The 27863-nt window shown below is 40.7% G+C and overlaps 1 protein-coding gene across 1 annotated transcript; it reads left to right on the top strand.

Moving 5' to 3' along the window:
- Positions 1-1756: 1756 nt before the first annotated feature.
- On the top strand, positions 1757-27863 carry LOC110988273 (ficolin-3-like). The gene is made up of 4 exons (XM_022251628.2): positions 1757-2028; positions 14680-14925; positions 17595-17746; positions 27534-27863. Exons 1-4 carry the CDS (start codon positions 1983-1985, stop codon positions 27846-27848), a joined length of 759 nt encoding a protein of 252 aa, XP_022107320.2. The 5' UTR covers positions 1757-1982; the 3' UTR covers positions 27849-27863.

Raw genomic sequence — 27863 nt, 5'->3', positions numbered from 1 at the left:
AGAGGAGGGGCTAAAAATGGCAACATTGTTCTCAGGGTGAAACTTTGCCCCAACGGCGCTGGTTTGATGTAACTTGTAGCTGCAACGTTTAGTCAATCTTTCATAGAGAGACACTTAGCCCAAAGTATTTTTTTCATTTCTTCATTAACCATGTTATGCAATGTCTAAAACTTGGAGTTAACATTTATTTTATCGAATCCATTAAAACCAGTCAAATCACGATGATTTTCATTGGGCAAAGTTCAGCTATAAACCTTTCCTTTTGGTGTTTATTTTTTGGGGGGGTATCCCCCGGCAGCCCCCTAGGTTTGCCAATGAGTCCACCAGAATTGAGCCAATGGTCCAATATTAAAAGATCACGTACTGTTATTATTTCACATTCTCAATAATTGGACGCTACAGACCATTCTCCTCTTACACTTTCACGGAACCTATTTTGTCAGTAGACAATCATTTTATTGGAGCCAACTTGGCTTCATCTCATCTCGGCCTTTTACAACCATGGAGGAAGGGTACAGAAGGAGGTAAACTCTGAACTGCTCGATGAACGACGCCCCTAGCCTCAGTCTGCAGAAAGCATTTCACAAATACCTAATTATTACCTAAAGCTTAGCCGGACAATTTGGCCAGTAATATCCTAGCGACACTTGTGGTGTTTTGCTTGCAGTTAACTACAACTTGTCGCTGTGACCAGGAAACCGAAGAAGAAAAATCCCTAGGAACTCTTCTTTTGCAATCATAAAAATTTGTTAATTTGATCAGTGGCGTATCCAGTGGAGGGGGGGGGAACTACTAGGTATATTTCTTTATCATGTAAATAGACTATTCTCCACATTTTCATGTTGAATGAGCCCCAAAGTGTGTTTGCTTTTGAATCCCCTCCCACACCAACAGCTGGATACCGTACGCCACTGAATTTGACACACGGCTCCATTATCTACGTAATGTTTGTAATTTTATGTGCTGTCCCTCCAAAACATCAGTTTTCAAAGACTTGGCTCCAATATGGCTAAGACTCGCCAACAACATGTTTACCACCACTCGAAAGCTAAGTACACAATTTGACAAAATGCGCCATTTCATCACAAGGAGTGGTTGTGAAATCCAATAAAATACACTTTCGTGTAAAGCCGTCGTAAAAAAATTATTCAAATAAAACACAAAATCTTTTATTTCCAAAATATCTCCAGAAAAAAACGTCTGAGAAGGGCAACAACTGCTCATGAACATTTAGGGCACACGGCATAACACAAGCAACTGCGCGAGCAAGCATGCTGCTTTGAGATCATAGAAATACGAACAAAGATATATATTCCATTTCCTATAGGCCTACTTCAGTACACAAAGTTTAAAGGATGCAGATTACCAGCAAAGAATTGCAGCGATGATCAAGGGTTCAAAGGGGCCTCATTTTTGTTAATGGCTGGTCAGTTCAAACTCCTTCTGTGTCCTTCCACCACGTTCCAACTTTGTAAACCCTTTCCTCCGCAATGCTGCACTCTTGGAGAGTTCGTGCCCTTTAGATGTGATCAATTAAACGGCTTGTCATTTACTGGCTGTATATGGTTGAATTGGTGTCTCCTTATTAAGGGAGCTTTCACACATTATAAAATGTACATGAAATGGCGCATTTGCCACATGTTCAATGATGGGATGGCCCCTCACTCGCATAATTTCATGGGTTCTTTGAAGCTAATAATGACACGTGATGATAAATTGCCATAATGAAATTTTGCTGCGCAGTTGAATTTCGTCCAGCACCCACTCCAAACTATAACTACCCGAGATCCTGACACCTGGCCCTAGTGCGGATCCAGACACGATCGGGCTTGGACGCATTAGGAATGACTTCAGAGACTTCAGTGTACCCTCAATCAGTAGACATCTCAGAGTGAACAGAAGAACCGTGACGACTTCTACCTGGCTATTTCAAAGTCTCAGTCTACACCATTGCCATCAAACACAACACCCATTCGGTCAAGATGGTTCAGCGTTTTGCTTGGGTTCCCCTAGCAGCAGTCGTCTTGAGTAAGTCAAAGTTGTTTTTTGTTTCTTTTCTCTTGCTTTTGAAATTTTTTATGGGCACAGCTTTCAGTCAGGGCTTGAGCAAAAACAAATAAAAAAAGATATGAATGAGTTTTACCACTGCAGTCGTAAATGTAAAGATATCTCTGATAAATATCACATTGACCTGCTTCCTTGTTCGGAGACTGAAATGTGATTTTCAAATTGTAACGTAAATTGAGAGGAGAGTGAAAAATGAGACACTTTTGTATATGAAACGAAATTTTTAAAAATGTTTTGTTTGTAGGTGGACATAATTCATCCATGAAAGTTTACCTTTCTTGACAACTTTTACTGCATTGCTTCACATGTTGGAACCTGCAACTTCCAAAAATGAGCTTCATGCCTTGTGGTAGACTGTGCCCTTACAGTTGTAATCGAGATATTTCCTGTATATCGACAAATTCGCTCGTACTAATTTGTGAATGATGGCAGTTTCATTATTGTAAGATACATTTGGAGTCATTGAAAAAATGAAACCTGGTTGATTTCCTTATAATGAATGCAATCACAGTTATTTTTTCTTTATTTGGTTTGATATTAAAACAAAACTTTCTCCACAAATTTATTAACCACTGCTACGCATTTAGGCTGTGAATCCCGCCAATCATATCTGTCTAGATACTTGAAGTATGGACAGCATTGCATCGCCAGAGATTTGGTGTTTTTTAACGTGGGATTAAGAAAGCTTGTGTCTCTTTTGCATGAATGTGTTCAACAAATTATGGTATCATTGGCCCTGGGAAGAGGGAGCGGCCTCTTTGGGCGAGTCCATTGGAGCTAGTTAACGTGTAATCTTTTTTTCGTCCACATGCAACGACTACTTATCATATCCTACCCCTGTACATGCTGAAAAACCTGGTTTAGTCGCTTTACAGCCAGGGCCTTCCCTAGCCAGAAAAAAATAAAAAAATCCAGCCGGCCTCAAGCCAATTCCCATAGGACTGTGTGCTAAGTGTGCTCTTGTGTACAATCTAATGGATTGTTTACAAAGCGGTGCCTCGGGCAGACAGTGGAATGTTTCTTATCAGTGACAGCTGTCTGGAACTTGTCAGAGGCCTCTGAAGTGTTATTTTGGTTGGGGGCGGGTGTTGTTGTGGTGGTGTGGCTTGGCTGGCGCGTGGCGAGGCCCCCCCCCCTCAAATCGGGATAGCCTAGGAAAACGGCCCCCTCGGTACTGTGATACACTTTTGGTGGTTTGTAAGAGCTGTAGAGGCTAGGGGACAACTACTGAGGCACTGATGTACCTTCAGGACGGACTCAGGGCTCTGCAACTCTGAGAAATGATATGGACTCACCTGGCGAGTCCGCTCCCGAGACAGTGTGAGAAAAAATTCATACAGCGTCGCAGGGTAAATTTAAGAAAGATGTGAGTAACTTTTTATGAAGACAGCTGACATTTAAAATAATGAACAAACTTCACATAATTTAAAAAGGTGTACGTACGTAAGCCTTACTTTCGATTTGGCTGCAAACCATTGATCAGAATGAGCTTATTCTGGAAAAGAAATGCAAGCAGGGGAACAATTGTATCATGTTTAAAGTTTGCATTTATGCCCTTCACTGTAAAACCTAAGCGTTTAACTTCAAACCACAATTAAACGCATACCTGTAACACTTTGACACATTTACAAATAAACACATTCGACATGCTTACAAGCCGAACACACCATTTTATTTAATCAACGCAAGGTAAGTTTGTGATCAAATATATGGGTATGTTAGGTTTTAAAACACTTGTTCATAAGACACCCGTTCATGTGTGTTTATTACCTAAACACCTACACGTGTACGCGCTGTAAAACTTCTGTTTTTATACGTTTATAAAGGGTGCAGCTTGTGTTTACTGCAAATCATTGGGTAACAATGACACGTGTGCAAGTCATACATAGTGACGTGGAGAGTGGCAAGCCAACTGCTATAATGGTTGAAATACTGTTGACAGACCTTATTTTTCTGAAAATTATTACCCATCCGGGATCCTGTAATATCAATGCACATTTTATGCACAAACGTTTGTAAGAAACGATTAATGCTACTCTAAAACAGTCCGATTTCTCTACATTTGCAACTAACAGCCAGCAGACGTGCGGGGGACGCGGAAAGAGACCGAAGTGCGCATGCAGGTGCGTGTACAGTACACACAGCGTATGTACCTAGGTCGTGCGTCTTAAACGCTCGATGGTACAACTGGACGGATTGCTAAACACGGTGTTTATTTTTGGTGAGATAAGCAATTGATTATCCACTCTGCATCTATATTATTACACGTTATATCAGCTTAAATGAACCACTTACAGAGTGAGATTGGAATTTCATCTGCACTAAAGAATGTTGGCGGCAAATAACGGAATTCACGTTGTAAGCCGCTATAAACAGGCGTTTAATGTCCTGATGCTAAGCACTTTATATATTACACACGTTCATGTGAAAGCGCACCGCGTGTTCAAATGTTTAATGTGTTTAGTTTATAAAAATGTTGAACATTCTTGGGTTTTACAGTGTATAATTACTTGTTCTGCTGGTTTCACCTTTACTGACAATGCTCAGCAGCCACTGTATTCAGAAAGAAAATTTTAACAGATTTAAAGTAACTTCATAAGTGTTGATTTCCAGTGAAAATGTGTTTAATTTTCCACGATCCAATGATCGAAGACATCGGTTACAGGTTGTGTCAGTTACTTTATCTTCAAAATTAGTTTCTGCCATTTCTTGTCTTCAACGTTCACTTTCACTTAAAGGGGGATTTTAGAATATGTGTCTGTTGAACTGTCGGCTAGTATATGGGTAAGGAGCTGTCGGATTTTTTTTTTCTGTCAAAATGTTGCAAATGTTGTAGGAATGGCTTGCCAGACCAGGAAATTTAAAAAGTTGGGGGCAGGGACGAACTGTAGGAATGACTGACCCAACTAGGAAATTTGAAAAGTAGGGGCAGGGAGGAATTGTAGGAATGACATGCCCGGCCATGGTAATTTGAAAAGTGGGGCAGGGAGGAACTGTAGGAATGATTTGCCCGACCATGGAAATTTGAAAAGTAGGGGCAGGGAGGAATTGTAGGAATGACTTGCCCGACCACGGAAATGTGAAACGTGGGGCAGGGAGGAATTGTAGGAATGACTTGCCCGACCACGGAAATGTAAAACGTGGGGCAGGGAGGAATTGTAGGCATGACTTGCCCGACCATGGAAATGTAAAACGTGGGGCAGGGAGGAATTGTAGGCATGACTTGCCCGACCATGGAAATGTAAAACGTGGGGCAGGGAGGAATTGTAGGCATGACTTGCCCGACCATGGAAATGTAAAACGTGGGGCAGGGAGGAATTGTAGGCATGACTTGCCCGACCACGGAAATGTAAAACGTGGGGCAGGGAGGAATTGTAGGAATGACTTGCCCGACCATGGAAATGTAAAAAGTGGGGCAGGGAGGAATTGTAGGAATGACTTGCCCGACCATGGAAATGTAAAACGTAGGGGCAGGGAGGAATTGTAGGAATGACTTGCCCGGCCACAGAAATGTAAAAAGTGAGGCAGGGAGGAATTGTAGGAATGACTTGCCCGACCATGGAAATGTAAAACGTAGGGGCAGGGAGGAATTGTAGGAATGACTTGCCCGGCCACAGAAATGTAAAAAGTGAGGCAGGGAGGAATTGTAGCAATGACTTGCCCGACCATGGAAATGTAAAACGTGGGGCAGGGAGGAATTGTAGGAATGACTTGCCCGACCATGGAAATTTGAAAAGTGGGGCAGGGAGGAATTGTAGGAATGACTTGCCCGGCCACAGAAATGTAAAAAGTGGGGCAGGGAGGAACTGTAGGAATGATTTGCCCGGCCACGGAAATGTAAAAAGTGGGGCAGGGAGGAATTGTAGGAATGACTTGCCCGGCCATGGAAATGTAAAAAGTGGGGCAGGGAGGAATTGTAGGAATGACTTGCCCGACCATGGAAATGTAAAACGTGGGGCAGGGAGGAATTGTAGGAATGACTTGCCCGACCACGGAAATGTAAAAAGTGGGGCAGAGAGGAATTGTAGGAATGACTTGCCCGACCATGGAAATGTAAAACGTAGGGGCAGGGAGGAATTGTAGGAATGACTTGCCCGGCCACAGAAATGTAAAAAGTGGGGCAGGGGTGGAATTGTAGGAATGACTTGCCCGACCATGGAAATTTGAAAAGTGGGGCAGGGAGGAACTGTAGGAATGACTTGCCCGACCATGGAAATTGAAAAGTGGGGGCAGGGAGGAATTGTAGGAATGACTTGCCCAACCAGGAAATTTGAAAAGTGGGGCAGGGAGGAATTGAGGAATCAGAACAATGGAAGGTACCCCACAAGGCCAGTTTTGATCCTTGTGAGGTACTAAAGTGTTACCCCACAAGAATTTCATGAAACAGATATTTTAAATTCACTCAAAAAGGAGGAATTTTCTAGTGTCATTCACCTGTGAATTGAAGTGTTTTATATATGGTCGAAATTTAAACCCAGGAAACTGAATTTGGTTGAAATGGCAAAGATTTGAAAGTCACAAAATTCTTTACAATCCGCTGTAATGATTTTTCCGAGATGAAAAAAATGGAGGGATGATTCAATAGGTGGGGAGGACATATCCCCATCCCGCAGTATTTACGCCCACGCAGACTGAAATCAAGAATGGAGCCTTTGTGATTTTATTATTTTAGAGATTGTGCAACAAACTTTGTTAAGTGTCACTATATATGAAGTGATGCTGAATATACAAGGCTTTAAAACGGAATTAACTAAATTAATTAAGCTGCAATCGCTGAAGGTCAGCGATGACAGCTTGACAAACTGAATAATTTGTCGATATCCGTCAATACTTTGCTGAAATATGATTATTGTTTTGGGTATGCATCGGTATATTTGCAGCTCTTTTGACATTAACGATCAAGGAACATGCCACCGATGTCTTTTGAGCACAGGCAACCATGATTTAGTACCAGTAGCGTGTTAAATGATACGCCGGCGATTCATTTGACCAAAATGAGTACCCGACAGAGTAGGGTTGAATGCTATCGGGAAGAGACACCGTGAAATTGCTTACCGTTTCACTGTGTCTTTTTGAAGTTGAGTATGGCTCAAAATATCCTGAAACGTTTTCGGTGCTATGAATAACAGTGATTTGCAGCTTGATTTGGGTTTTTGCCCTAAATGTGAGATGCAATAATTTCACATTTGATTACATTGTCATACAAAACAGCTACAAACTGCTTGCAGACAACAATGACTTGCGATATACAAACTAAAAATACTTAACTGAAGTGTGTGACTGCGGCTTTGCTATCCAAGCAGAATCATTTTAAAAGGAAAATTATCCTAATCAATTCGAGATTATCTACACAGTGATGGGTTCAAAGTGTAACACCAGTTTCTACATTTTGCAGACATGAGGCAAATCCTTAAAATAAAAGCCAAATTCTGAAACTCCGAAGCAAACATTTCTATGGACTTATCCATATGGAGTTTCTGAAAGGAAAATAAAATTACAGCCTTTAATGCCATTTAAACTTTCAGTTGTGCCACTGAAGTTTTTCTCAAACAAAAGGCACAAGATATTATCTTGTGTAGTCTGTGTCATGTAATCTTTACGGAACCAGTCTATCTGGAGTTGTATCCTAAAAACTCTTACAATAAAGATCCAAAACGTGCATGTATGTCAGTACCAGACTATTGAAGCCCGTTTCTATGCACATTTGCACTCACTATAATAACATGGAAATTTAGTAGCTGAGAAACAACAATGGCATCTGTGAGTACAAGCAACGTGAGATTTCTGTTTGAATATTTATGAGGTGCAGTAAAACAAATGGGCCTACAGCATGGTTTATTTTTTTGGGAAAATAGTGGGAATTACTCGTTCCTCCGCTTCGCGTCGGGAGGTAGTCAAACTGACCTACACCTCGGGACCAGTAATTCCCACTACTTCCCATCAAACCATGCTGTATTTGTATAATATTGCCCTGGAAGGGTTGCATTGGAAGATTTGTTGGGCACAAATTCACAGTTAGCCATAATTATTATGGTCCCTTTTCTCTCTTCCGAATTTGTAATTATTGTAAGTAGAAATGTTCAAAAATGAAATTATTAAATTGACAGTTCAGAAAGCCAGAATAATTCTTCGGCCACTAAAAAAACAGTATTCCGAGATAGGATCATGCAGCCCTCGCAGGGTTGGATATAATTAATTTGAATGGTGACCATCTTGAGATCATGTCAATTCAGGACTACTGGCAGATCTGTTGCCGTCTAACAACAGACTTTCCTTTCAGAGTAGCAGGGTCTATCTTGGGTAAAAGTGAAACAGCTCCCTCAAGATCGATCTTTGCGGCAAATGCGTGTATTTTTTTAACTTGATGCGACACAGTCTAATGAAGAAAATGTACGCCTTTCCATATTAAACAGCACTCAACGTCAAAGTACGTGAAAGTGCATTTAGATACTCATTTAATATAAACCTTCTTGCCTGGGAAGGCTGATTACATGTTTATTTTATCCTGACATTAGTGTCACTTTAGTCTTTCATTAAAAAATGCTGGCCTTTAAAAGTCCATTTTTTAGCCCTATAAGATGGTACAGTAAAGAATTCAGGCACTGACAAGAAAATGCCTTTGTTTATGTCCGCCGGAGCGTTTCATTGTCAGATCAATTTCCTATCAGCAATTTAAAGACATAGTGATGCGCAAAACTTATTTGTATTTACAATACTTCTTTGTGATAGCGATGGATGGTTTCTGGTCGCAGTGACACGCAAAACCTTAAAATATTTTAACAATTGCGCACTCATCCCAGTCTGTATGACCTGAAAATGACTTAACGTTTGAAACGAACTCAGATCCACTTTACCCATATTGTGTTTATATGTACATCACCCTCCATTAGCTGCGATCTTCAAAGCTTTTAATCAATGAACAATTCCAAGCCACACCTCTTTGTACAGTGGAATGCCAATATAACGAACACAGCTATACCGGATGTTTGAGAATACAGAACATCCCCATTGACTCCCGGAATTCAAGTGCCATTACAAATTTGATTCAAGTAAAAAGAAAAACATTTGTAGAACTGATGATAATAACTCATACTTCAGGAAAATTGCACTCAAGATGCAACAACAGCCAACAGTTGGCAAGAACCGTCCTGAGGGAAAGAAATTCTTGAAAGCTTCATTAGTCTCCAAGGAATAATTGAAAATCGAAAATAAATTAGGTGTTAAAACCCTTTGTTGTATAATTTTCAAATTAATACTTTTCTAAACTGCTTGCTATTAGCCTTTTAAATATTTCAAAATACAAAACATATTTGGATTATTCATGGCATTCTTCAAAAATTCGAATGGATTTCATAAGATTTGGATACAAAGCGATTGAAATATTTTTACGAATTGAATTAGGCGAGTTGTTTTTTATTCGTAACCACATCGAAACAATTTGGTTACGGTTGTTTTTTTTTTAAGAAGGAAAACTTGGGAATCAGGCTATCCATTTAATTTAGTTTGATATTTTCAAAATCACTTCATATGTTACCCCCCCAAAAAACTGTTCTCAGTCTCCACTGTGAAGTATTGATCAAAAGTGAGCATCTCTAAAAAAGATCTTCACAAAGGTGAAACGAAATCCAAAATAAGCAACACGCTCAGCATTACACCTTTAAAAATCTTACAGAAATCTGATGGAGATCAAAAAGGCCTTGGATATTAAATACAGTACAACGAGAATATTGAAACATTTGAAAAAGTACCAAGGTGTTCCAGTAAGAATTAACATTTCTTTACGAAACATTTCAAGTGCAGCGTAATGTACATGGAGAAAAAGTTCCTACAACAATTGTGCCAATTGTGCTACTAGCAACTACATCTGATTGGATAAGAACTTCCTCAATAACCCCTGCTCCAAATCTAAGGCCAATAATCAGAAGGAAGCGTAGTTCTGTGTGAAAATCCTCCATACGGAAATGTATCCGTTTGGGGGTTGCTACTTGGATGTGCAGCTTCCTTTCTGTCCTAAACCGTTTGCCTTTGTAGATGAGAAAGATCGAGGAAGGTAACTTGGAAGTGCGAAATATTTGACATGAACTTAAGCGTTGGGTGATTTTGATTACCGTCAAATACGAGGACATCGTCTCTGTATCTCATGTAGCTCACGACTGAAGGATTGCGAGGGAGAATGATTTCTTTCTCACATTTGAACAGGGACTGCATATTTCGCACATTTCAGGGCTGTGCTCATTTCCCATTGCCAAATTTCTGTCTGAGAAACCTGCCACTGAATTCGAATATGTTTCGATGCATGACAAGGTCTAACAGACAGCGTGCGTGTGCTCTTGTTGGTTTGGGGAAGGCGTACAGTCTGCTTTTGGCTTCTTCAAGACAGTGCACCACAAACTGATTTAATTGCTGTATCGTGCTCGGCAAAAGGTCGTAAGCGCGCTTACGACCTTTTGCCCGGAAGCATGATCACAGTAGAAAAAAATGTTCCCGGTAAAAAGGCATAAGAAACACACTCTATTTAGTAAAAACGGGAAAAACTTACTAAAAAATAAAAGCCAGGCTGTGCAAAAAGCAACCTTTGCACAAATTATCAAACGACTCGGGAAATTGTTTCGTAACTATTTGCGAAGAATTCTTTATATTTCATTAAAATAAACAATTGCATAGACGTCCTTTTGCTGGGAATTTTTTACGACCTTCTTCCGGGCACCCGATGTGTTCTGAGCAGTCAATGCATGATTCTAGATTCAAGTTGAAAGTAGCTTGGGGATTCCAGTTTGAAGGCAGTTGGAGTCGGGGTGAGTGAGAGGGTCTAATTCTCCCTGAGAATGGCGAAGGATATTTGACCTTATTGGTTATTTGGGGGTTGGAATAAAGTTCAAGACTCGAAGCAATCAGTTCAATGTTAGAGAGCTGACTGTTGGAAAGGTTACCAAAACATGGCAAACATTTGCCTGCAGCTCAACGGAGATCACCTTCGCCCGATTTCTATTCTTCTTGCTAATTTTATGGGATGAAAAGATCTTTCCTTGGCTGCTTTATTTTTCTGATTTTTTTTACTTTAATTGAGTCACCTCGCCATGCTCAAGCAGATTCTATACTATTCTTGATCAGTGTATGCTGATTTAAGTCTGAATGAGAGCGTGGATGGAGGTAGATATGTTTTGGATGTCATGGCAGTACCGGGGTTTATGTGCGTATAAGGAATTCGGGGAGGTTACTGGGCATGTGCCATTGACAGGTCAAGCCACTGCCAAACATGACCAACACTTGACAAACTAAGGAATGGGGGGGGATGTTTAGGATTCTAAAGCCATCGTTGCGTTTTTATCATGATACGTGTATTTGACAATATGAGTAAGGAGAAGCCCGTGCTCCTTGGGTTTTGTCTCTGAGAAACAGGGTCATTATACTCTCGTTATTTAAATATCTTAAGGACTGAGAGGTGACTGGTTATAGGTTATCGAAATGATAAATGGATTTAAAAAAAAAAGACTTAGTTCAAATAGGAGGAAGTACGTTTCTTTTTATTTTTTCAAGATGTTAAAGAAAGACAATTCTATCCTCTTCGTAGGTTTTAAGTGTATGGCCCGTGCGGGGGTGGTGAACTTTTGAGAGCCAAGATATAAATTCTTGTTCCAACCTTATTCCGGAGAATTACCTTCTATGATAATCATGTGTACGACCCAAGGCCAAAAGCAAAATAATAGCAATGACCAGAAGACAACCATCATGGAACCACAAGTGTTGCCTATTGCCTTACATTTGTACATGTGATGAGGAAAATTTGGTGCAAGGGCGATGGGAGGAACTAATAAGTAATTTTCGCCTCACCAGTTTTGGGTGAAGGCATCTACCCCAGATGTTCCAAATAAAAGGTTCTAGAATCTGCCCCCCCTAAAAAATCAAAATTACCTTGGCGTTATAAGCAAGCAAAGCAATCAAACGTATAGGAACCCCACTTTTGGGTCAGAATTTGAAATGTGTGTCAGAATTTGGATCAGTCATCAGCATTGACAAGTCTGCTCACGATGTCTGTTTGTTTCTTCTCAGTCCTAGGAATCCAGTCAAGCTTCTCGTTTGGCATGTTTTTTTTTATGCAGCATCGAAAAATGTCTGCAGCAATCATGTGAAAAGTGAGACACAGTCAGCTAGCTTGCCTTGCTATTGTCTATAATCTTTTTGTTTTCTCTCATGGATAATCTCTTCTACTTCTCGAATTGATTCGATGGCTCGGTCTGCGTCCACCGTCTTGATAAGGGCTACCTTGACGGTATCGAGGATAAGTTCCAGCTGTCCGCAGAATTGGTATTAGCCCCCCCTGGATATTGCCTGGTTTAATGAGATCTTTAGCTTCAAGTTTGAGTTCTTTGAGTTCAGAATTATCCTTTGTTTCCAAAATTGTCAGAGTGCTGAATTTGTGGTCAAAGTAATCTTTGAATTAGAAAAAAAAATATGCGGATCGAAATGTTCTTTTTGCTCTCAGATTCAGTATCTCTGCGTATTGCACGAGCGCGGCGTAGGACTCATTGATGTGTGTTAGGCCTGAACTGATGGGCGTCGTTTAGGACGCCACTTATAATTATTGTCATGTGACGCATCATTTGAGTCAGCTGGAAAAAAGTGGTTTGAATGGGGAGTAAAGTGGTAGTGAATGACGCCAAAGGAGGCCCTCTGTTAGCCAAACGTTTCAAATTATGTTTGGTCACGGCTTCAAAAAATAAGCATCAACATTCGATTGAAATAAATTTTTCATGCCTCCTCCCCATACATGACTCCTGTTTTAGGGAAGAGGATCTGCCATTTTATGAAGGAAAGTGTATTGGATCACAGAAATTGATGTTACGGAGGCTACCTGTCCAGATGGGTTGTCTCTTACGGTGTTGAAGGAATGTGCCCGTCAGATAGTCTCTCCTGTATGTCACATTTTTAATTTGTATGTTAGAACGCAAGAATTGCTCTCAAATTGGCCCAAGGCCAATGTTGTGCCTCTTTTTATTTGTTAAAGGTTGGTCCACAGTCACTCAGGAAATTAGTCGCATTTTGGACAGAGCTGGGCAGGTGAATATGATTTATTCGAATTTTTCCGAAAGCTTTCGATAGCGTGCCACTTATTCACAAACTGAAATCCTTCGGGTTTCATTCAGAGCTACTTGGCTGGTTGAGATCCTATTTACAACAGAGTAGTTGTGGATGGATGCAGTTCTGAGTGGCTACCAGTTACCTCTTGTGTTCCACAGGGCCCTGTGTTGGGGCTTTTGCTTTTGATTTTATGTGTTGATGCAAGCCTACCTCTGCCCACCACTCCACATTGGCATTACTTTTAGCATTACTTTTATAAAAGATTTCAGTTCGGTTTTGGCCACACTTTTTCAAAAAGAAAAAAAAAAGATCTGCTCCTTTTCATCTTGTCTGCCCCCTCATGCCCCTCGCCTTCCCTGTCCCTCTTGTCTTTATTTAGCTAGTTTAGTTTCTTCTGTCTTCTGGTGGTAGGATGGCGCTGTAGAGGTGCTGGACACCAGTTTTATCTTGCAACATACTGGCTTGATCACTTCGGTCAGGATGGTTTTTCTCTGTCTCTTATTTTGCTGTTTTGTATTTTTGTTATTTTAAGGATGTTATATAACACTTATTAAATATGTTGTATATTTTGTACTGTTTTTATATGTTGTCCACCAGTGGAAAGCGTAATAAAATAACATTAAAAATAAAGCTGTCACCGTTACTGACGCTCTGCCTCAACGAAACCGTGAAAAAATTCAGTCTCCAAGACAAGTGCATCATAGACTCTGCTCAAGGCTCAAACGCAAAACAAATCCCATGTGAGGACAAATGATTTGTAATTATCAAAAGTAAGAACATCCTATATTACTGAGTCTTCCACCTCGGCAAATATTTCTACAAATGTGTGTTTCAAGAACTTATTTGAAACAAAACTTTAAATCTGTCAATTCAATGTAGTAGTTTTTAGAGAATGAAATTGACCTGACCGAGCTTAACCATCCCTAAAATGAGATTTATGAACATTCTCATCATCTCCAAACATTACAAATTCTTGGGGGGGTGTTAAAATTGCTGAGTTTATACTTTAACGTTTTTGGCCTTTCCGGGGGGTATGCTATATTTTGGGGCTTTTTAAGTGCTTTGGGAAGGAAGAATTACCAGCATGGGCGTAATTCCCGGAGGACAGCGGTGTACCGGTACATCCCCCACTTTTTGAGGTAGGGGTGGGCTATTGAATCAGCCCCCAGACACTTTTTGTGGTTAGCAAAAATATCAAATCGTATTGTGAAGAATTTGTCAGACTTTCAACGACTGAAAAGCATTCAATTTCACTCACAAAGGGAAAAGAATTTAAAACACCCATAGATATGCCATTCTGAATACATAGTACATATGTATATCATAATCATGATCATCGACCTCCATACAGAGTCATATGGCCCCAACCCCTCCCCCTTTCAATTCTCATGGCCGAAAAAGTCACCTCCCATCCTTTTTCATCCGACGGAACCAAATGGTGGAGTGGAAAACAATTTGCTCACAAGATGCACACTATGTCAGCACAACCTCTCATGGACACCCCTTTCGTTCTTTCTTTCATTTTTTTTAAAGCCATCGCTGGGCTTAATGAAGTTTCGGCTAAGCATTGCTACTTCGGTCAGGAGCCGGACCCAGCTCACAACGGGAGACTTCGCTGGTTGATTCCAGGAACACGCGAGGATCACTGCTCGTGCACCAGCATCCGAATTGGAGGTGTGAACCCCATGCCCCAAAATCGACCCTACAACCCGAACTTCACGGACAACCCGCTGTTTACCAAGGACGTGAAGAAAATACACGACTACTTTGGATGCCCTGGTAAGCATAATGTATTTTCTCAATTATCATGCCTTTTGTCATACCGCTATTTGAAGACCGTCACGGCAGTGGAACCTACTTTCTTTTACAAAATGCTGGTTGCGTTCAAGTAGTTTGCTTGTGTGCAGAATTAACACTAGTAAAAAAACTAAAGTAAAAAGAACTAACAAGAGTCTCGTTTCTCCTCGTCGTTTTGCTTAATAAGTTATACAGTGGGCGCCCAGACCGTTATTATTCTAATCATTAATTTGTTACTGAAATACAAATATCATTCTATTCGTTAAGAATGGCCATGTACTTATTCATGTAGGCTTCTGCCTTCAGTTTTGAAATGAAAGTGAATACAATTCTTCGACACCAAAAGGTTTAAGGGTTTGGGTGATTTGTAATAAATGTATCTGACTTTAATAAATATGAGGAAAAGGAAAAATCATGTTGAGTTCTTAAAGCACACAGTAAACCATACACACTTCAGTTAGAACAACTCATTGTCACAGTTGAGCACTGATCATGTTTAACTCCGGTGATTTGAGTGTAGGGGACTACAATCCGACTACCCACCGCTACTTAAAAGTAGGGCTTGCACACCAAATACTCCAAGGTATAAGAAGGTTGGTATCATAGGATTGTAACATGGACGTTCGGCAGACTTGTAAGGATGACATGAAAAGCGCCCCCACTTGCCACACAACAGAGAGTCCCTGCCACGATGCACAAGCTAAAACTAGTCCAGCTTACAAGTGCGCCGAACGTAGTCCATGCTACGATCCTAAAATACCAACCTGCTTATAGCATGGCGTACGTATTTGGTGTGCAAGCCCTACTTATAAGTAGCGGTGGGTTGTCGGATTGGGTGGTAAAGTTCAGTCATATCTTCACCACAAGACTGAGTTCAAGTCATGTTGATTCTTAAAACATAGTTGACATAATTATTCACTTCAGTTACAGCTCCATGCCACAGTTAATCGGCAGTCATGTTACATGTATTAACTCATTTTGGGATGTTAGAACTTGAGATTATCACGACATTTTATCAGAAAAGAAACACTGTAAAATAGTTTCAACTATGGCAAGGTTCAAGTCACAAAGACGTGTTAAATGTAGTTTAAGACATGTACGTGGCAAGGATGAGCACAAAGTAAGTTGATTCTTTGAAAGGCTTAGTAAAATACATTTCAGTTGCAACTAGATGCCACGGTTTAGCATGCATGCATACATGAAAATTATATCAGTAAGAGCGTGGAACAGTAAATCACCAGTCTGTGTCTGGTCTAATTTTAAGGGAAAATGTGTTTAAGTGCACAAAAAGCAGTTATTTTTTCATACAAAGACTAGCATTTGTTTTGGCAAAAGGAAATATCTTGAAGATGTATTGTTATGTCATGATAATAGAAACTGCACTGAATTGAGTACGTGAGGATATACTTTCAAATTACAGATTTGCATCCTGGCAGAGCAATGTGTCTTTGATATGGTTGGTTTTGAGTTGTAAAAGTTCTTTCCGGGAAGTGTTCCGAATAGTTCAGTTTATATAAACCTTTCTGCTAAATGCTCATTGAAGCTTCCAAGAAGTAATGTTTACCACGTAGAAGCCAGGGTTTTTATGTAAGAGCAATAACGATACCACATCATTTTTAATATGAGATACATTGTTCTGCCAAAGGTAGTCACTGGATGTACTTCGAAATTAACAGAGTAACTCGGACGAAAACTAACTTTGTACAATTTTCTAACCATGCTCAATGGAAGAGTGCCCTCAAATTACCCAGGTTTCTCCTATTTCACAACTGCATGGAACAAGTTTTGTACTAAAAAACTCTAAAATGATTGTTATGAGCGTAGGTTACCAAGTAATTAAAATGAACACAGCGATTAATTAATTAGCCGCATTTGCATTAGTAAAGATGAAATCGTGAAATCAAAAATCCACGTTTTTCTGTACATTCTGCTCTTCTTTTCAAAAGGACCTGTGGTTAAGTGCAGTCAGTTGTGAATGTAACAACGATGTGTGATTCTTCGTGAAAACGAAAGTCTCAGTTGAACTCCATATCGAATAGTTTTTGTATCGCTATGTCTTTTTACCACGATGCACCATTGACGACCTTAGTGTGACCATTTAATGGAATTTACATTTGGGTTCCAAACCCCGTTTGTCCATTACACTGTAGTGAGTTTGACATTCAACTGATCCGCCAAATCACACAACATTCTCTCTCATTTGGAAAGGACGAATGAAGTGTAACAAGGTACTCTATCTTTTCCAAGTTACTTGAAATAAAAGCAATCATATAGACGGCACGAAATGTACAACCGGCCAAGCAAATCGTTGCGTCATTCATCGTCGTGTGATTAGTCGCTCGCCATACCATAATAACGACATGCATGGCGTGCGATAATGCATTTTCACTGCAAACAAAATGTCATGACTTATTGGCCATGAGCGGAAACAACCCCTTATCAATTGAACAGCGCCAGTTTAGTGGGCAGCCTCGAGCGCCATCTTGCAGGCATGCACGACTGCGAGACGTAGTTTTCGTAATCGCTCATGAACCAGCAAAATGCAGTTTCCATAGAAGGAGCTTACGTTGCTGCATGGGAAAATTTGTGTCGTCTGTTGGTCTCGTTTGGACAGAAATAAACTGCTTAACGTCTTTCGTTCCTCCCTGTAGGTCCTGCTGACTGCCAGGAGTGGTTAGATGCAGGGTACAATACCAGCGACGTGTACACCATCTACCCAACGCAGTATCAAAATGGCTTGCAGGTCTACTGTGATATGAAGAAGGATGAATCACGTTGGATGGGCCTCCAGGGAGGTTGGATTGTAAGTATCTCTTTCTATAACTTATTCTTTTGTTTATATCTTTTAATCTTTTAACTTCATCAGTACCAAAGAAAATGAAAAATTACCATTGAATTGCTAGAACTTTTTGAGTAGGCCTACTCCGTAATGTGACGAGAGATTAAAAATCAAAACGAAACTTGTTGGCAGTCCCCGTTTATTTGAACTTGCAAATGTTACCACTTCTCTAAACTGAGCAGTTTCGTCATGATGTTAGTGAGGACTCCAGGTAAAGATACCTCAGACACATGAAAATGACTTGAAACCAGTTTGTAAAATTCGAGCTTGGGTATTTACAATTACACATTATGGACACTATTTAGAAGTTAGGAGAATAATGGGTACTTAAATTCGAAATGATAATCGTCCTATAACTTACTACGTGTACATTAGACTAGATTTTCGAGAAGACTACTTAATTATGGAAAGTTGGTAACTTCATTACGTTAATCAAACTCAGTAAGTCCATGATAAATGAGATAAAACTTTATTAGTCAAGCCGAATCGGCGCTAAAGAGGTCTGTTCTATTTACCATACGCGTTCTGCTGCGAGATAATGCATAATAAATCAAACGCAAAATGTAATGAACAAGTATGACTATGAAAACAAGATTAATTAAAAGTCCTCCGAGTGAAAATTAATTATAGCCCATGTACGTATACATACAAATTTTCACAATAATTATGGACAATTTTCAACACCATCAAAAACTAGCTCCACTTACTAATAAGAATTTTTATGGACGTCGAACAGACCTCAATATTTCCCTTTGAGTAGTAGGGCCTGTGCAGCTAAATGCCAATATATTTATTTAAGTGGCACCAAAACACAGGAGGAAAAGAAATGAAGGCCTACCCGGAAGGTCTGACATCGTTCTTACTTGGGGTCCTTTTATTTTTTCTTTATATATTTTTTACTTGTTATAAACATTATGATATTATTTAATTCTTCAATTTATTATGGTTTGTTAAATACCTCCGTTCAGATCAATGTAAATAGGTTTGTCTTTCTTGCAAATGACCCATAGGAGTCATAATGCCCTTCTCAAGCTTCAACTGATGTGCCAAATATAACCCGTCGGAGCAATCTGTATGCTCACCGAACGACCTTTAGAATATTTACTTAGAGTCTTTGAATATGAGTTTCACACCAGCGCCAACATTATACCCTTGCGTACATTGTCTAGTTTTAACACGTTGATGTTCTTATTCGATATGGGCATTTCTCCTACCCGCAATATATAAGGCTCCAAAGCCAATTAGCCTTTTAGAGGTATGGCGGACACAATAGGAGGGCGCTATTAGGTTTCGGTAAAATCTTTTGTGCATGCTCCAAATTTACCACTTCAAACAGCGCCCCCCTTATTGTGTTCGCCATACTTCTACAAGGCTAATACGAACAAATTCCTCCATAATGTTCTTGGTACAGTGATTTTTCCGTGATCTCCAAAGCACTAGTAATCTTATGCAATATCAAGACAGAGGTAATCGTTTGTCTGCATGGGGTTTACCCTTCTTAATGCCATCTATGTCCTTTTGTACTAAAAATGCCCTACCCGGTGCTGGCATGTCATATAAGCAATGGATATAATTTGAAACATACACAAACGTTTGAATTGTACCAGCTGCGTAATTTGCTCAATTTAGGTAGGTTACAAAAACGTCATTTCTTTCGGCGGGACTGGTAACCCCCCCCTAAAAAAACTCTTCGGTTTCTGGTGAGCACGTGCGTCGCTGTAGTCATGCGCGTCGACAAACTAAAAAAAAAAGTAATTTGATTTTGTATTAAACGGTGTCAACAAGCTGCCAAACCTGACTTGATTGACTGGAATCCTGCTACTTCGTAATTTTAACGTGTTTTAGAAGGCCTACGGTTGAGTAATGTGTACGGTAAAGGAGTCCCTTTAGGCACCCATACATTTAGTCAGGCACTCTTTTTAGATGACGTCATTTCTGTGCTAAACATTTACATTTGGGAACCAGACAAGCTAGGTGGTCTTATGTCCTGTGTACCTCTTCAAGCTGAAAACGCTTTCAATCAGTAAATAGTGAGGGGCAGTCTATTCCAGTGTTGGCAGTGGCGGTAGGCATTACAAGCACACGTGTCATTTTTAGGGAAAAAGGAGGGGAAAAAGTCGCGTCCCCACACCACATTTGGAGTCAACCCCTGACTAGAAACTTGAACCTTTTTGGCCTGGTATTTTGAAAGTATTTTTAAAGCATTCAAGTATTTTGAAAGTATTCACCACGAAATGTCACCAATGTGGTTTGTGCACTTTGATAAGTCTTTGTGTTTGCATCAGTCATTTATTTGGATATTAATTTCAAAAGGCCGGGAACTAAGTCTGAGGCCGTATTTCCACTGCAGGTGGCACAGGCTTATGTATCCTCGCTTATGTACCATGTTTTGAAAAGTGCAACCTTTTGGCGAGAAAGATTGTCTGCTAAGATATTAACGCAACCAGGCACGTGAACAAATTTGAACTGAATGTTTACGCACCAGTAGGCCTATAATTACCTTCTCGTCCTTAGATGTCTTGGAATTACATGTAATGGTATTTAGTAAGGTCTCGTTATCTTTATTGGGTAAAAACCCGTTTAGTTACCCAATAATATCCCCAGTCGTGTACTGCTGCGACATTTGGGTGATGTTTTGGTTGCACCAGGAGTCAGGCCAACTAACATTAAACCATGGTTTGCTAATATATATATATATAGATCCAAACCCAAAGAACCTGCTGCATCTGTTAATAAGTGTAACGTGAAATGACAACCACTGGTCCGAAAGAAAAAACGAATTTCCATTAAATTGTAAAAACTACAGCCACATCTGCAGGTCTACCTTCGCTTGCAAAGTCAAATATATGAAAAAGTTGGGGTTCTTAATACCAATAATTAATTCACGTTCTTAAGAATATACGACCAGGCATTACAACCTTAAATGCAAAGTCGCGAAATCTGATGATTGATTGCAACTCTCGGAAAATACGCTTCTTCTTCATTAAAGCGTCAGCCATGTTCTGTGTTGCCTCAGCTATTCTATCAGCCAGCATTCCAAATGTATATATTTAAATACCAGCCAACGTAAGGCACGTTGTGGGCCCTTCTGTCTTTTTTGGGTGCAAGAGGGATGGATACCTAGGGCATTACATATTGATTGAAAACCATACAGGTCTTGTCTGCGTTTTTGTTTAGATTCGGAGATTTGCAAAAAGTCATAGTGAATGTACCATACCCCGAGCGCCGCGAACCCTCTTTAGCTATCCATTCAACTGCAGTGCTAAATGTTTCAAATATGGCATGACTAGATCTGCAGCTCATGGCAAAAGTTTTATTGTAATAAAATTGATCCAATGTGAAACCTAACAATTGGTGATCATCAGGGTGCAAGGGTATGATCTTAAATTCCGATTTGATGTCGACTTCAGACAAAAAGCAGCCGGATCCAATTCTTTTTATGACACAAGTAGCGTCATCCGTGGATGCATAATCAACTGTTGTATTACTACATGTATCTGGTATACCTTTGTTCACAGAGCCATTTGTTGGGTAAGATGAAAGCTGGTTGATACAACATGAGCCTGGTTGCTTCTTTGGAATGAGTCCGATTGGACTTACACGAAAATCCAGCAATTCGTCCCCTAGCCAATTCTAAATTCCAAACCACTTCGTAAAACTCAAAACCTTTTTTCAAGTTATTGGACCATGTTGGACGTTTCAATACATTAGTTGGACAGAATGATGTTCTCTTAAGATATTTTCAGGGTTCTTCTGGTTTTGTACAGAGGTGTAAACGGGCCAGGACCAAAATCAAAATTTCTAGCGGTATCTCTCTGCGGCGTGTAACATCTGGCATCGAGATAGATGTATTATGCGATGGATAACTTTAAGAAGTTAGCTGATTTGTCCTGCATCCAGGATGTTTCTTCGGTGTAGGATTTCGTTGTCATTCTAATGGTTAAGTAGGTGAGACCTTCCCCGACTTCTTTTTCAGTTTTAGTAAATTGATTGCGAATAACTGGCAGTGGCTGGATGCAATTGTTAGTTAACTAGGCGTCCACGTTTGTCTGGCGAAATGGTTCCATTTCCGAAGAACTGGTTAACTACAAACGGATTTCTACCTTTCCCTTTGGTAATTATTCCTGGAGTTTTTCTATCAAGTTTTGAATACTGGATAGAATTGGTGCCGACGGAAAAGAGAGGCAGGGTTTTCACCATGGAGCGAGTAGGGGATAGTATTAAGTGTGTGTGTGTGTGTGTGGGGGGGGAATTTCTGTTCAATCTGTTTACCGACGTTCATGCAGCAGTAGCAATTTTCTTCTGTTCCTTTCTGCGGTTGTGAATTTTACAGTGAGATTCAGGTGCGTGCATCCCTATTTGTGGCTTGTATATACCATGGGCCAGAGCCAGACCAGATCCACACCTGCAACGGCTTTGGTTCATCACTTGCTCCGTCAGGGCTATGGGCCAACATGTCCACGCCACAGAATTGTTTACATATTTTGGATGTGACATCAATTATGCCTGCTGCTCTTCCTTTGACATCCTTCGACTCTGGTGCTCGCTTCATCAACCCTTTGTCAAAGAGACAGTGGGCTGCGGAATAAAGGTCTCAACTTTAGTATCACGTTGAGGAGAAGTACCGGTACATCTTGTGTGTACTCCACGGATGATATCTCTGATGCTTTTAGCAGAGGATGGGCGAAGGATCGATCCGAACATTACACACAATGTTCCAAAGGCGCATTCTAAGCTTCTGATGGTCGGCTTTGGCAACAATTTAACAATCTTGTTGACCATCTATTTTGAGGACATCCCTGCTACTGTGTCACTCTGCTCCCTCTACTGACACTTGACCACGGACGTATACATGTATAAAAAAGTGGACTTGCAACGACTTTGTATGAAATAGAAGCCAACCAGCGGCCATTTTACCGAGCCGAATACAAATGCGCGGGCTGGCTCGCTTCTATTGACGCCAGGGATTCAATGATCTCTCGCTGATTAAGATCATTACGGATCCAGATTTTTTTATATATGTCCGTGCGCCTGATAGGAAGAAACAGGCTCTCAGATCACCCTCAAGCTGATGGTCGATGGGCAAGGGGATTCCGTCCTGGACCAGCTTGGAGAAGATTCAGAGACCGACCATGCAACACTCAGCCAACCGGACCAACTTTTGACCGTGAGATGCGGGCACGGCAGTTTGAGCAGTTCGTATCCTACTGTACGGCATGGGTGATATTACGTTCGTCATAATGGATAAGAAATCGATGATGATGAGGGTGTGTATCCACAAGGCTCCTTTTCTTAGAGCTTAGCTACGACGCGGAAGGATTGAGCTGACAAGTTTTCCGTTGAAACTTAGTTTACAAAGTCATAACGATCGCCGGCAGCACGCACGATGTTAAGAAATAAACAGTTATGGACAAGACGGAGTGTAACGCTGTTTAACAAAACAATAGAAACAAAACGTGACCCACTATTCGCAAAACAGGGTGAAATAGTTTAATTGTAATTTTTTACAATTCCTCTTCCTGCTATTTATTTCCTACTTCAGACTGATTCACAGTGTATATCTGCGGTAGGCCGTGGTAAGTATAAGTAGTAAAGGTTGTGGGTTTTGCTCTTTTTAAATGAGTACTGCTATCCTTTCCAACAGCCAAGAAGCCCCTATTCTGTTTGGTATTGGAGTAGTGGGCTACAATGGTGGCATGTTCGAGATACAATTCACATCATCGGTGAAAAAACAAGACCCGGTTATTTCTGGCAGTTGAGGTGGATCTTCAGGTCCAAGGATTTCATCCGATGTCACCGAGTTTGTTTCATTCTGTTAGTCCTGAGGAGAAAGTGGTCCCAATACCTGAATGTGGTACTCGAGAGACATCGCTGTGAGTGTGTTTGTGGACCCACTACAACACCGGACGGTTGGTGAAGTTTAACATGATCCAACTTTGTCGACTATCTGCGTCCGTGGCATGTGTTTCCAGTTTCATGATGGAGTGTTTCCATATGACTTGTTAGTCTGGATAGCAAACCCGATGATTCTGACTACTCTACGAATCAAGAGTCCGGTAGCATCCAATGTCCACGCAACCAAGACTGGGGAAATTCCTAAACTTTTTGGAAAACATTCCTAAGTCGTCCCGTAAATATTCGGCATATTCGGTTGGCACCGTTGAGGTTCGGTTATTCCTGGCCGGGTAGGCCTAAGTAGGCTAGCTGTTGAACTTCCGGCCTGCGTGGTGAAAACAACCTGAGGTGAACGCACGTTTGCCATGCGAAGCAACGTGAAGTGCATTGTTTTCATCTCGCACTGACTGATTTCACGCAAAGTCACGTCCTTGATCCTACAATATTTGACTTTACACAGAAATCGAAGGTCGTCTTCGCCAGAAACAATACCAGGCGAAGTGCAGACCAATGCAGGCTTTGTACCTGAAACATACTCTCAGTGGAGATATACTTACAGTATTGTCCACTGGATATGGAAAAAGCCTCATTTTTGAAAAAAAAACAAACACCCGGATTCTCAATTTGTTACCCTTGGCCCTTGCCTCACACCAATGATAAATCTTTTTATCAAAATTATTTTAAAAATGCAACTCTCACAGGTGTCCAAGCTGGACAGCAAAATGATGTTCGACATAGTCCTCTTTCATTTTCCTTCAGTTTTTAAAGGGTTGACCAATGAATTTGTGAGAAATTCTCACCCAAAGCAGACCTCCCCTAAAATGGAGCTACTGCCCGGAAAAGTAGCCATATGAAACTGCAGCTCTCTGCAAAACGGCTAAATAGTGCCACTTTCGGACCTGATTGCATCCAAAATCTTAGTATTGGAAGCTCTGTGTCCGGGCCAGAGCTTCAGTGCATTTTTTTTGTTAATCCCCCAATTCAACGTCTGTCAGAACTCCCTAATATAGAATATTTTGAGTGTATAACTGTTATTAATGAGCCCGTTGGACATATTTCTGGCCCATTTGCGTGGGTGCACCCCGACCAAAGATTTATTATCAAGAGTCGTCAGGACCGGACTAGACACCGTTGGCTGAGTTCGGACGGCTTGTTCTCGTATGTTCACGAACAGCTTGATTTGTCGTTCTCGGGTCGACCGCTGGAACGCCGGGAACGTACAATTCGTCATCGGTGGTAGTTAGTGACAAGCAACGTGGCGGCGTCCATATCGTAGTAAACTATTCAAGAGTTAATGCTTGGCCAACTGGACTGAATTCATTTCTATTAAACAGGAACAATTACTTCTGTGTTAATGTTAATTTTGCAAACTTCTTATTGTCTCCAACTTTGTAAACCATCTCTCTATTTTTTGCAGCTGTTCAAAAATCAAAGTCTTACGAGTTTTTCTGTGTGTTCCTGTAAAACCCTGACGGGGAGTTGGTATGTGATCCTGTTCCGAGAACAGTGTTCTTGAGTCGTGTTCCCGCCGTTCGAGCGCGAGAACAAGAAACCTGTGCCAAGAACACGGCGCCCGAACTCAACCCATGGGCCTCGACCTTGATCAAGAGAGGGCGCAATTTTCTCAGCAACGGTGGCTCCTTAGGTCAGAATTCGCTCATCCGAGTCGCCCAGCGCCCGAACAGTGCCAAAGCATTACCACCGGCAACCCCAAAAAAATTAAATAATGCTTCGCTAACAGGTTGTGGTAACTTCGCAGTCACAATTCGTGCACAATGTAGCCAATAACAGTGCAAAGCCATAAACCCTTCCCAGTGCCCGGTTCGAGCGCTGAGCCACTCGCGAAAAGGTTGGAAATAAACCATTCTCCAGTGCACGAACGACCTGGAAATGCACACGTCAAGGTCGCATCGCCACCAACAAAATGAACACTCTGCTTGAGGCGGATCACTGCAAATGTAAAGTTTCAACTCAATCTGACTAAGTATTTGTCCCTACGGTCATTTTAAGTACAAAGCCACACGAGTGTGTAGGCACGTGCGCATCAAGCACGACAAAGGACAAATTACACATTTTTTAACTGACCTGTTTCTGAAAAATCGGTGCTGCGCAAGAGCAGTAAGTTGTGGCAAAAAGTGTATAAAAATACGTTATTTGGAAATCGAAATGCACGTTGAATGTAAATCAATGTCCTGTTGCGATATCGAGAACACTGTGAGCTTGGGAGGATTACGTACCAAATCTGTTAGGGTCGACACAAATCGTTTTCAAATAAGCAGTCTTCCAACGAATAAGTTCACTTAATTAAAGCTATTTGTTTCATCAAATTCTTAGCAGAACTGGGAAGGATTTAGATCAAAATACTGGCAAACATTACGACTATGTTTTCATGTACATTTTTGTATTAGTTGTTTGTCATTTATTCTGGCCTAGGGTGGACTTTCCGAAGAAAGAAAGGCAGAGCGATAAGTGACGGAAAGCACATAAATTTCAAACTTTTACATTTCATTTGAGTGGTCCGATTAGTAATAGATTGTAGATAAAAGTAGGAAAACTTAAAAGCAGCTGCAATTTACTCGCAAACACAATAAAAATATCGTCTATTTCCTGACAACTACATTTAAGACAGTCCTACACAAATATCAGTAGAACAATAAAGGGGAATATCATGATCATTGTTGAGTATAGGAATATCACATGAATTATTAGACGGTAACCTTAATTAACAGCAGCCGACATGGTCTTTTGCATGAGAAAAGAAATCTCCATTTCTGAGGGGAGAAAGTCTTCAGTCCTTCATCCTAGGTTAGCTTGGCTTCCCTGGCCTTTTGCAAGAGACCCTGGATTTATTGCCTGAGTGCTTAAGCGTTTGAAAAGCTCGGTCTTTTGGATAAATTACTTCGAAAACCAACCCCCCAGCTTTAAATTTCCACGGGTAGGTAATTTTTAAATTTATTTATCGCCGCCCCCCGTAATACATCGTTTATATAAGTTGAATTTTCCTAAAGTGGCAGCAGTCGGCGGGACTTTGTGGAAAACCTGTGTTTAAAAGTCGATGGCATTTGTTTTGCATGTTTTTACTTGGTATTTTTGTCTTCTGCTGTGTAATTATCGATGTTATTGTTACTGCTCTCATATTTGTTATACTGGTTTTCATATAGTTGATGTGTAACAGATCTCGATCCCATGTATACATATATTTTCATTTTTTTTAATTTAATGACTATGCGAGCATTAAAAGGTGCAGTAAACTCGAACTTGCAGTTGCCACATCATACTTGAATTGAACAGTTAAAGTTAAACACGGAATATTGAAAATGTACTATTGAATATCTACAAATGAAACAGAATAATAAAAATACGTTTTGCTCACGAAAATAGTTTTGAAAGCAGTGATAAGGGAATAGGACCTTGGTTTGAACAAATTGAAGGATCCGCGCGACTTTGAAAGCGTGTTTATAAAAATCCCCCCTCCCGAAAAATTCATGGAAGCAGCAGGAATTGGTCAAAAAGTACATTTCAGAAATGCGTTGAGGTGACGGTGAAGCTGGTGCAGATAGACGCGTATGCAGTTTTCGACCTTATAGCACCCCTCTTTTAGACAAAAATTGGGAAAGGAAAAAAATGGGTAAAATAATTATAAAAAATAACTAAAGTAAGTGCACCAAAACCATTGTCAATAATCATGGCATGTATAATGCTTCATCATTGTTTCTGCTTGTCCAAAAAGACATTAGAAAAATCTCCGGCTTGACCCCACCCCGGAAGATTTTCTGGATCCACCCCTTTGGATGCAGAACCGTCAAAAAGTTTGGTTGCAATCAACATAGAGTTTGGATTGTCTCTGTCGTTGCAGGTGTTTCAGAGACGCCAGGACGGGTCAGTGAATTTCACCCGTAGCTGGGCCGAGTACCGCAATGGATTCGGTAATCTGACAGGGGAGTTCTGGCTGGGTAACGAGTATCTTCGTCAGCTCACCGGGGAAGGCAGATGGGAGCTGCTGGTGGAGCTGCTTGTACGTAGGCTGGACACGTCATTGGCGAGATACCTGATGTGGTACCGGACACTCAACATCACTGGGGAACAATACACCCTGCACGTTGGAGATTGTAATGAGACCCTACGCCTACCCGTATGTGATGTCGCAACCTGCCGATCAGCTGGTACGTAAACTAATAGGCTCATC

The sequence above is a fragment of the Acanthaster planci genome, linkage group LG06, assembly GCF_054643075.1.
Source record: "Acanthaster planci isolate LZ-2023a linkage group LG06, COTS_SCS, whole genome shotgun sequence".
NCBI lineage: Eukaryota > Metazoa > Echinodermata > Asteroidea > Valvatida > Acanthasteridae > Acanthaster > Acanthaster planci.
Note: the sequence above shows the minus strand (reverse complement) of the source record. Positions and strands in the feature narration are given on the sequence as shown.

Excerpts from the sequence above, each read along its gene's own strand:
- LOC110988273 (XM_022251628.2), top strand. The coding sequence starts at position 1,983 with ATGGTTCAGCGTTTTGCTTGGGTTCCCCTAGCAGCAGTCGTCTTGA. Across the intron at positions 2,029-14,679 it reads CCTAGCAGCAGTCGTCTTGA|CCATCGCTGGGCTTAATGAA; the intron begins GTAAGTCAAAGT and ends TTTTTTTTAAAG. Across the intron at positions 17,747-27,533 it reads GCCTCCAGGGAGGTTGGATT|GTGTTTCAGAGACGCCAGGA; the intron begins GTAAGTATCTCT and ends CTGTCGTTGCAG.